Genomic DNA, 11,274 nt, shown 5'->3' with positions numbered 1-11,274 from the left:
TTGAAATTAGTTCCAATCCAGATTCCCCAAAAAGTTTCAGTGTTGTAAGACTGAGTAAAAAAAGATGGTTTTACTCATAATATGTACCATTGTCTACACTATTACTTCTTCAAAATGGCAGGTAATTATCCCTAAGTGAAAGGAAGAGAGAGGAAGAGCAGTTCCTGGTATTAACAGCATGTGAAAACATGCACACTGAGAGTTTTGTGATGTAATAATTCCTTTGCGAAGTCACACCTTTATTATTTCATGATAACTCATTTGTGTAGTTACAACCAAAAAGAAAAGTGTATATACAGGAGTTAGTATGAAACAAGGATGGAACAGTTATTTTGAGCTACTTCCTCACATGGAAATAGTTCTTAAGAGTACTTCCTTACAGGGTATGTCCAGGCTGTGGAGATAAAAAGAGTTTTAATGGATGAATGTTATTATTCCCTAAATCCCGTGATTCTGAGAAGGAAACGATGTTGTGGAAAGCACCTCTCTTTCAGCAAACACTGCACAAGAGAGGCATTAAAGAGCAGTCAGCTCTGCAGAAGAACTTTCATCAGACAGAACAGAGGCAGAATCACTGCTGCAAAGCATTTTGGACCTGACTGCACAAATTTTAGTTCTTATGTGAACAGAAAAAAATGCAGATGAAGATTAAGCAACAACAGGATGTTTCTGCTGCTGCTGTTTTTTCTCCAGTTTATGTAAAGGACATTTCCAACCACCCAGTAGTGACTAAAATATCTGAAATCGATTCTGTGTTTTTCAAGTCAGTTGCTGTCAGTTTTTACAAAGCAATGAGCTATCATGAATGACAGACAAATCCAGAGACTTTAAATAGAACGGGTAATGTCTGAAGCCCACAAGTTCAACAGATCAGGAGACAACATTATGCACTGTACTTCGTCGTTACACTGTTCTTACCATGCAATCAATTTTCACTACTGGATGGCTAAATCCTTTTCACTGCTTTTTGGGTGGTTTGGGTTTTTTTCCAATTGTTATTTTTTTCTTATCTGCAATCATTAGCTGCCCAGGCAAACAAGTAAGACAGGATGTTTTACTCACAGCTTTTGTGTTGTAAATCAATTTTAGCATGGCACCTTCTAGAACAGGGACAGTCACAGACAGCTTTTGCCCTTAAGCCTCAGAGCATCTCTGTGCATGTGGAAAAATACAGTACCTCCAGCAGTAGTCACCAAGTCCTTGGTGGGAGGCTGGAGTTGTATTATTCTGGCCAGCTCCCTTGTCTCACTAAACCTCAGGAAACCAGTGGGCTGGCAAACCAGGTCAGTGCATGCTTGCGCCAAAGAGAAAGCAAGCCCGTCCCCAAAATTCACCAGTTCCTGGTTTTGAGTTCAGACACCCCAGCTGCAGGGTTCAGCAGCAGACCTCTATTGCCACCCATAGTGATATTTACCAATATTTCTCATGAACCCCCTTATCTAATATACTGACTTCTATATGTGCACTTAGGCTTCTCTTCACACACGTTGCCAGCTTAGAAGGTGCTTTCTTAATACCATTCTTCTGCACAAACAGCAAGACTCCTGTCTTCCATTGTGAGGAATTGAGGCAGAAAAGGAGAACAAAATCATTATTCCTTCTTCTTCATTGCATTGTATGAGCATCTCCCAGGTCACCTCTCTCCAACCTTGTCTCCCCTTGGCTCACAGGCGGCAGTGTGAGTCAGTTCCCCAGGCTCACCTAAGCACTGAGACAGCAGCTTAAGCCTGTGGCTCCCAAGCTCCCAGCTCCAACTCCACTTAGGCAGCCTACGCCTCATGCCGACACCAGTGACTGTGCAATGAGCCTGTCCAGGCAGTTCATCCAGCTTAACTGCCAGCTTTTGGATTAATGCCCTGAATGTATGGACAAGCATGGGGGTGGACAGGAAAGAAGAACCACAACAGGCCTGAATTCAACATCTGTGAGTTGCCATGAAAGCGCATTCTGTATGAGGCTACAACTTTTGCAAAAAAGATCATAAATCCAGCAGGATTTCAGATTACTTATGTTCGTATTTGAAACCATGAGCTATGCCCAAGCCAGGGAGTAGAAACACAGCACTTTGAATTAAACTGTCTAAAACTGCTGGGGAACTACACCTGCCATTTGAATATGCTTGTTTGAGAACTGCAATCCTGACAGCTTCTTCACATCTCTTGAAACAAATACATATTAAATTTTAACTTTTCAGGCCACGGTACACATACACTTTTCTGGGTAGACCACTTGTAACAGCAAGAAATGTAACTTGTTTTTATTTAATAAGGGCTAACCCTAGAATAAAACAGAAAGCGTTTATGTGAGAATGCAGAAGAGATTGGACGTGCAGAGCAACGGTACTTCCCATAACACTGAATGGACTTTCCATACTACAGTTGAGTCTACAGCTAGTCACTAAACATGTGATCATTTGTGATCCCAAAAACGGAACAGTGAATTACATCACAGAGTATTAAATGAAATACGAAGCTCCCAGCCATGCCATCATTTAGGTCCGTAAATTTACAAACTGCAAACATTGGTCCAAAGACAGTCTGTGAGTTCCTCAGGTTTCTAATACAACGGTGGAGGTGTTAATTTGGATTTAAGTATGGATACCAAATAATCAATGTAGTCATGGATTAAATAGGTAGTGTGGACATATCTATCTATTAGCCTGCAAAAGCCTGATCATCAAGATCTGCTATAAAAACTATTTTACTTTTTGCCTCAATCTTCAATACTCAGGCATTTCTTCTCTTAAACTTGTTCTGTTGTTTAAGACTTTTGGGCCTAGAAATCATGCTTCCAATTTAAAACGAGTATTTAGTGTCAGATTTGTAGTTTGCTGGCCTGTGGTGAGAGAAGTTGCTGGTCTGGTTAAGCTCTAGCAAAACATGCATATAGCAAACACTAGCTCTGTTCCAAACAACGCTAGGGTTGAGCCAGCTTTTAATCCCTTCTGCTTTTGTTGGTAGTCCAGACCAGCAATGTTCTGATAACAGCAACCCTCTATCTTCAGGCCTAGATTTTTTGTCACAGGCAGTTTATTGTAACCTGATCTCATGCCAATATCTTCCTTCAGTTTAAACTGCTCACTTTGCTTTTCAGATATATATATCTATACAGAGAAAAGCTATAACACTGTCTCTTTATTTAGCCTCTAGCTATCTATTCCCTGCTACATTTACCTCTTCCCTTGACAATAAAATTACTTGATGTCATTTTATTATTACATTTATTTTAGGCACCTATCAGCAGATCAATTTTCTTCTTCTGTATAGCCAGATCAGAGCAGTTTACAATGGTTTACTTTTAAGCTCATGACTTAAGCTGATTATTCTTACCAGACCAGATAAAGCCTCACTCTTCGAGAGCTCTCATGGGCAGCTGTGAATGCACATCCAGGTTCCTGGCAGTAGGACTGCATGGGAACTCTTTTCTGTAAGGTGGAAGCAGGAAGGTGATCCGGGACTAAGTCATCAGTACTCCTTCTCCTGCCTACTACAACTTTGTTACTCCTAATTATCAGCCTAAATAAAATCTTTGTAGTTTGTACCAAATCATTTTGTGACAAGACTTTCAGTTTAACAGAAGCTTCCCCTCTCATATTGGTCCCCCTGTCCTAAATTTGGTGACATATAATACTAGCAACAAATAACTTCATAATTTAAAATTTGCATAGTGCCATTTCCCTTTTCCTTACCTTTTTTTTTTTTTTAATTACACTGTGCAATTTTACAGCCAGCTTCAGAATCACTGGTGTCTGGGTTTTTTTGATCTTGTGAATAAAATGCGTTCTAGCAGCTACGCAAAGAAATTAATTAATTTGCAGCTTGAACTACAAATACAAAACTACAGTACAAAAATACAAAACCTAAAAGCAAAACCAACTTAATATTGTGCATGTATACTAGCAGGCCTAAATGACATCCAATGGCTCTAAAGATTCTAAGTATGTAAACACAATACATTTCATTTTGGATGCGGAACAGAAAACAGGAAGTAACGCAACCAGCCAACTCATCTGCAGTTGCTAATTTCAGGAAAGGATCTCTCATGTGGAGATTCACTAGTTACTGTATTTCAGTTGATTTCTAAAGCAAACTGCAACAACCTTGAATTTAATTTTACTGTATAAGACTCCAATATAGTCTGTTTATTATCATATCTGACTTAATGAGCACAGCATAACTTGCACCTAAATCCACGTCTATATCTACAGTTTCTTTTATTTTGTAAGAGCAGGTGCTTCTGAGGTTGGAAGATAGTCAGAACTTATCTGTTACTTTCCCACCCTCCTACTAGCCCAGCTTGTGCTGCAGCCTCTCTCCTAGAGTTCTGAACTCAGGATGGCCCAAACATCTACGCTGAAGCACTTCCCAATAAAATGCCCATTAAAATGGTCAGAAATGTATTTAAGGACGAGGTTTTTTTTTTTGTTTTTTTGTTTTTTTAAATAGTATCGATCTCCAGCATCACTGCCACTAGCACCAGAGGACTGTTTCCTACATGTACACAGGCCGAGAGCCCCAGGGCCTTGTCTGGGTTTTCTCACACCTGGCACTTTCCAGAGCAGCCGATGCCCATGCAGGCCCCGCGCCAGGCTCCGGCCGGGCCCGCCGTCCCACAGCCGGTACTGGTGCTGCTCGGGCGGGCCCAGCGGCACAGGCCCGGCTGCAATTCGCGCCGAAGGAGAGGCCGGAGCTGCCAGCACCTCTCGCCGAACCCGGGCCGTGCGGTGGGCAAGGCCGAGGCCTGCCGAGAAGTGCTAGGCCTGGCCCCGCCAGCTCCGTTGCTATGACAGGCGGCCTGCTAGCAGCCGCCCACGCCGCCTACAGCCGCCGACACCCTTCCGTGTAAGGGCAGGGGCAGCTCCGCGCTCCCGGGGCCTCCGGGGTCCGTCCCCAGCCGGGCCGGGCCCCTCGCTGCGGGGCGGCGGCGGGCTGGACGATGCGACCCGCAGCAGCGCCGCGCAACAACGGCGCCCCCTGCCGGCCGCACCGGTCCCCAACGGTGCGGGCGACGGGCTTCTCGCGCTCCGATTGGACGAGCCCCTCGCGAGGGGGTGGAGGGGCCTCATGTGAGCACGGACGAGTGGCCTTTTCTGTCCGCCGGCGCCCCCTAGTGGTGGCCGGCGCCTCCCGCTGCGCCGGGCATGGAGCGGGGCAGCGCGGCGGCCCCGGCCCCGGCCGAGGACGGCGAGGGCTGCGCGGGCCTGTGGGAGCTGCCGGTGGAGTGCTGCGAGAGGCGGCCGGAGTGCGGGCGCTGCAGGTGACGCGCGGGGCCGGGTGGTGGAAGAGCCGTGGGCTCGGCGGGCCCTGGCGGCATTCGCCCCGTCCCGCGCTTCGGGAGGCTGCGCTGAGGGCCCGGGGCGGCGCGTCCCCGTGGTGGCGGGGCGGGCGAAGGGGAGCTCGGGACAGGCGGGGTCTGGTTACTGAGCAAGGGGCCAGGACGGGAGTTTTGGTGCACCCGGAGGCCCTTTCACCTCAGGAGACCACCTTCCCTGCGGGCAGGCCCTCCACGCCTGCACCGGGGGGCTGCAGGCAGGCTGGTGTAAACGCTCTTAAATTTATTTATTTATTCATTTATTTTTTAAGAAGTCTTTGGTTCTCACTAGGCGTGTAAATTTGTCTGTACCAGGTTAGCTCCCAACCTCCCTGTCCCAGCACAGGGTGCCTCCGTGACACCTGGACAAGGTGGACAATATTCCCTGGAATCTGTGGGAGCGCCTTGTAGCCTGATTCTGTTTCTGCCTGTGTTGTGTCCTTCTAATGGAGTGAGCTGGCAGTATCTCGGTTGCTCCTGAACTGAAAAGTTCATGCAAAGCCGCCAAAGAAAAACAATTGCATTAGCTGTATTGATTTCACGTTTCTGTTGATTGGTAAAACAAGTAGAAAGGCATGTAATTTTGATAACAATGTAGTTGTAGTCTCTTTAAAGCTTCAGAGTTCAGGAGCTTTTTTTGGGTGAGGTTCCTGTAAAGTCTTTTAAATACTCTTTCTAAAAAGTTGATGAGGTTTACTAGCAGTGGTTGTGTAAAAATTCTGATATCCAAGTTCGACTTCATCATAAAAAATACATATTGTGTAAGTCATAGTATCTGTAGATGTATACTATAAAAAAGCAAAACAAGGGCAATAGTTAAAGCCCAAAGATGAAAACTGAGCAGAAGCATGGCACTGCCTTTTGCTGCTCTCTCTTTTTTTTTTTTCCAGAATTTTAGCTTAGGGGACTTCTTGAGCCAGGTGTCGTTTTGTGTTTATTTAATATGCCCCAGTAGGGTGTGGGTTGTGTTGTTTTTTTTTTTTTTTTCCTTCTGTGAATCTCTCCAGTCCTTCTTGAACCCATGTACAGTTCTTGTATCCACAATATGTGGCTCACAAGAAGACACCTCAGGCCTACAAACTCTGGGTGGCAATATCATCTTTTAATTTATTTTTGTTCTGGTTTCTACCTTCCTCTTTTGGACACAGTATTCAAAGTGTGAGCAAGCCAGAGATTTATACCTTCGGTGATGTGTTTCTGCTTATTTTTATACGAACCCCTCCTTGTGCTATGGCTGCTTAGTTTCCTAGTAAGCTTTTGGTAAGGGACTTTGTTAAAAGCCTCTTGGAAAGCCCAAGTTGATTTTTGACAACTACGGCACCCTCACCCACATGTTTGTTGAATCTTTGAAAGATCTGTTTTGAACTTTGAAAGATAGTTTTGAAAAGCAGAGTTTTCTTTTGCAAAAGCCATGCCAGTTCTTCTCATGTAAATCATGTATTTTTGTAAGTGTTCACAAACTATATTCTTAAATAGAGATGCAGCTCACATTAACAGTTTGATTTGTTGCAGATTTTAGAGAGCTGCTTGCTTTTTAAAAAATAAGGACAGTAGCAATTTTTTAAAAACTAAAGTTTTGATGGAGATTATGATGCAAGAGTGAATTGTGTACTCAGTCTATTTTTGCACTTTATCTCCATCCTCTTCCTCAGGAATGTAACTAAATTATGCTTGTCTTGTCATTGAGCACAGCATTCTGCAGCGTGAGTTGGAGTAAAAGTGAATAAGCCGGTGACTTAGGGTACATCTTGGGAAGGAGTATCATGAAACCTGGTTACTACCCGTACCATTATCATGATGGTGGTGGTTGGGGGCCGGTATTTTTAACTGAATCCTGCAATTTTCTAAACTATAGAGTAGGTTTTTCCTGTAAAGCACCTTAATGAATGTGATTTAGGAGAATTTGGAATCCGTGTTTATAGTGGTGATGGTCTGAATTCAGTACAAAAGCACAGAAGGATGCTTTCTCTTTAGCATCATCTGGTGATTCCTTATGGGGACTGACTTAAGGTTTAGGCATTTTATTTTATATGGCATGACAGCTGATTGCAGCTTTTTTATTTTATATGGCATGACAGCTGATTGACAGCTGATTGCAGCTTTCTAACAAGTACTCAATCAGTCAAGATGTGAAAAGGAAATGTAGGAGTAAGGTAGATAAGTTTTTATTTTGGATAACGTGAATGGCTTGAGCATCCTGAAGGAACAGAATGTTTCCAAGTGTTAAGGGTTTGAGGCCTTCTATTGCCTATGGTGTGAAAAAAATGCTAGGATTTGTGGTAGCTTGTGGTGAAGAATTAGAATTAAGTAATGTGATGAAATTTTACTTTTTATAGTGTTTTTTTGTGTGTTTAAGTGCCATGTTTTTTTAAAAGAAAAAATTGTGGGAAATGATCCTACTCATAGTCGGTGTTCAAGATAGCAAATGGCGGGTGCAAATGAAGTTGACTTTATGCTGTCTTATTCTTGAGGCTACAACTCAATAGATATTCTGCCAAAACCAAAAGGTGAGTGATGATAAACTTTGAATCTCTGTTGGTTATTTGATCACTTCTAAAGGCTTTCTCAGCTGATGTAATGTTCAACTTGCTATCAGAAGTTCAAGCCCCATACCCAAACATTTACATTGGAGAATAAGCGTAATATAGTTTGCAAGTTGCTATTAGCATGTAAAACAAAAGCAAGGCCTACAGTTGAAGCCGTATAGGACATGAATTTGACTTTGTGTTGTAACACTCTGACAGCAGTATAACCTTTTGAATTTGTGTCCTTGTGAGGGTCAGAGTGTGGTCTTTTTTCTAGATGCCTGCTGTGCTGTTAGGGAAAAAGTCTTTTGGTAGCGCAGAAGCAATAAATGCGCAGTGACTTGTTGCCACGTATCTTGACTGTGCCTGTGCAGAATTTTGCTATAGTAGAAGAACTTCTGAGGAATGTTTTCAGGAAAAACTGTAAGATTTTTTTTTTTTAACTGTGAGAATCATTTATGATCTATGGGCATTGCTAGGTGTCTTTTTGTGAGTGATCACAAATCCTTCCTAGAAAGAGTCCTCTACTTTTGCAGGAGTAACTGATGTTGTTGAGTTAGGATTACAACCACTGGTGTTTCCTCAAGTTCTGCTATGATATATGCTGTTACACAGTATTTGTATTTCAAGACAAGAAAAAAAAAAAAGGAGAAGAAATAACTCTAATCCTTTAATACAAATGCTCCCTTTGCCTATATCTAAAAAATTACAGATATTTTACTTAATCTGGGTACTGTGTGCATGCTCTTAATTTGTTAAGGTTCATAGATTGATAATGACATGTGATAACATAGTGCTGCTTCATATTTTGAGAAAAAATAGAATGTTCTTACATAAGCATCCCATACTTGTTAATAACCCTGTTAAGTCATATAAAGTGTGAAGAAGCAATGTGATCTTTCTTATATGCCATAAATATATGCAGTTGCTTTATAGCACATTGTTACAGTATTACACATATGGTAAATATAAATGTGAATTTTAAAGTTTAATTAGCAATATCAGAGAAAAATAAGCATGCATGGATTCTTTTAGCAGTGCCTGCTGCAAGAAGATAGCTTCATAGCCTTTGGTTTCTTTGATGTTCTTAAAAGTGAACTCTAGACATTTATTTTCACTGTTCTAAGTTTATTACAATTTTTCACTTCTAAAAGGTATTGATTCCTTATCACTGCTTAAATAAACTTACTATGCGGCTGAAACTGAGGTTCCTGTCAAGCTGTCAAAGTCCCTCTTGTCAGAGTCCAGTATTCCCTGATGAGATTCTAGATATTCCACACAGGGAAAGGCTGAAAGTTTAATAGCAGGTTTACTTATTTGGACAAATCTGACGTTACAGAAATTTTGATTTAGTGGAGTGATATGAAATCACAACAGAAGCACAATATAGCAATTGCAATCTACAGTGGACATTGGATCACAATAAAAATGTGATTACCCGTCTCTATACGCTAGCCATCACTACACTGTGCATCCTCACTTGCCAAGAAGGAATGCATGGGTTTAACCCAGCTCAAGCCCATTGCTTTCTTCAAGTTCATTTAGTGTTTGTTCAGCTTTTGTACTGTGCTGAGTTGAGACACATAAATACTTCCCTCATGCTGGTCTGGCTGGGATGGGAAAATAATACCCTCTATTGATTATCTGAGGGGAGGCCATTTGCACAAACAGTTGACCCACTCAACTAATAGAGCAGCCTATCTAAAGCAAAGGCCACCCTCCAGTTCCCTTTGTGTTGAAGTAAGTCCAGCTTCCTTTATAATAGCTGTGGTGACTTCCCACATTCTTTTCTGAGCCTCCTTTTCTTGAAAGAGTTCATCTATCGGTCACAACTTTGGATGGCACCACAGCCATGTAACCGCCACTCCTCCCAGCGTATCATCTGTGAACTTGCAAAGGGTTAACTCTGTGCCATTATCCAGTGAAGACATTAGATGGTATTGGCGCTAATATCAACACCTAGAATACTACACCAGCAACTTGCCTCCAACTGGACTTTGTCCCACTGGTCACAACTCTCTGCATCTGGTGTTCAGCCAGTTCTCACTCCTCCTTACTGTTGGCTTATCTCAGTGGTACTTTGTCAGCTTATCTAGAAGGATGTTATGGGAGGCTGAAACGCTATCAGAAGTCTTACCGAAGTTGAGGTAAACAACATACACCGCCTTCCACTCATCCACCAAGCTAGTCACCTCACCGTAAAAGGCCGTCAGGTTGGGCAAGCATGATTTCCCCTTTGTAGATCCATGCTGACTACTCCCAATATCCTTTTTGTCCTTCGTATGTTTGGAAACGGTTTCCATGAGGATTTTCTTCATCACTTTCCCAGAGATTGGTATGAGGTTGACTGACCCGTAGTTTCCTGAATCTTCTTGCCCTTACTGCAGACAGGAGTGACATTTGCTTTCTTTCAGTTTTCAGCAACCTCTCCCACTATCCAGAGAAAATAAAAATTGGCCTTACAGTAGCATCATCCAGCTCCCTCAGCATGCATGGATGCAACCCATCAGGCCCTGTGGCCTTTTGAACATCTGGTTTCTTTAAGTGCTCCATAACCTTGTCCTCCTGCACCAAGGCTGTCTTTATTGTTCCAGACTTTCTTCTCTGGTTTCAGGGGCCTTGGATTCCCAAAGGCTGGTTTTATTGGTAAAGGCAGAGGCCAAGAAGAGTTGAGCACCTTGGCCTTCTCCCTGTCCTGTGTCATCAGTTCCCTTGCTCCATTCAGCAGTTTTTCTTGTGTTGCTTGGCCTCCTTTTTCCCTGTTTATGTACTTGTAGAAGTCTTTCTTGTTGCCCTTCACATCCCTTGCCGGATTAAACAGCCACGGCCATCGCCACATGCTTGGACAGCAACTCTGTATTCCTCCTGGGTCACCTGTCCCTGCTTCCATCTCTTGTATGTTTCTTTTTTATGTCTGAGTTTAGTCAGGAGCTCCTGGCTCATCCATGCAGGCGTTCTGCCATCTCTGCTAACTTTATGCTTGTTGGGATGGACCTTTCCTGAGCTTGAGGGAGGTGATCCTTGAATATCAGCCATCTCTCCTGGACCACTTTTCTCTTCATGACCACACCCCATGGGCTTCTTCCAAGCAGATCCCTGAAGAGATTGAAGTCTCTTCTCCAGAAATGCAGAGCAATGGCCCTACTTTTTGCTCTGCTCTCTCTTCTTGGGATCCTGAACTCTACCATCTCATGGTCATGACAAGGCTGTCACTCCCTTGTTCATAAGTATCAAATTCAGCAGAGCAACTTCCCTTGTGGGTTCCTCGATAAGCTGTGCCAGGAATTTGTCATCCGTGTAATCAGATCTCCTAGATTGCTTGAGCCCTGCTGTATTTTCCTTCCAGCAGATACTAGGGTGGTTAAAGCTGCCCATGAAGACCAAGGCCTATGAACACAGGGCTTCTTACAGTGTTCTGAGGAATGCCTCATCTATTCCT

General features: G+C 43.1%; 1 protein-coding gene across 4 annotated transcripts in view; it reads left to right on the top strand.

Moving 5' to 3' along the window:
* The first annotated feature begins 5,124 nt into the window (after nt 1-5,124).
* DTWD2 (DTW domain containing 2) overlaps nt 5,125-11,274 on the top strand; it is a 93,900-nt gene continuing 87,750 nt past the window's right edge. For all 4 annotated transcript variants that reach the window (XR_010069144.1, XM_063320869.1, XM_063320868.1 and 1 more), the window contains exon 1: nt 5,125-5,256. Coding sequence is in view for 3 of the 4 variants with exons in the window: in XM_063320869.1 (XP_063176939.1) it covers nt 5,141-5,256 (116 nt within the window). In the remaining variant the exon portion in view is untranslated. The remainder of the gene's footprint in view (nt 5,257-11,274) is intronic.

The sequence above is a fragment of the Chroicocephalus ridibundus genome, chromosome Z (assembly GCF_963924245.1).
Source record: "Chroicocephalus ridibundus chromosome Z, bChrRid1.1, whole genome shotgun sequence".
Taxonomy (NCBI): domain Eukaryota; kingdom Metazoa; phylum Chordata; class Aves; order Charadriiformes; family Laridae; genus Chroicocephalus; species Chroicocephalus ridibundus.
The sequence above is the reverse complement of the archived record's forward strand: the minus strand, read 5'-3'. Positions and strand labels throughout refer to the sequence as shown.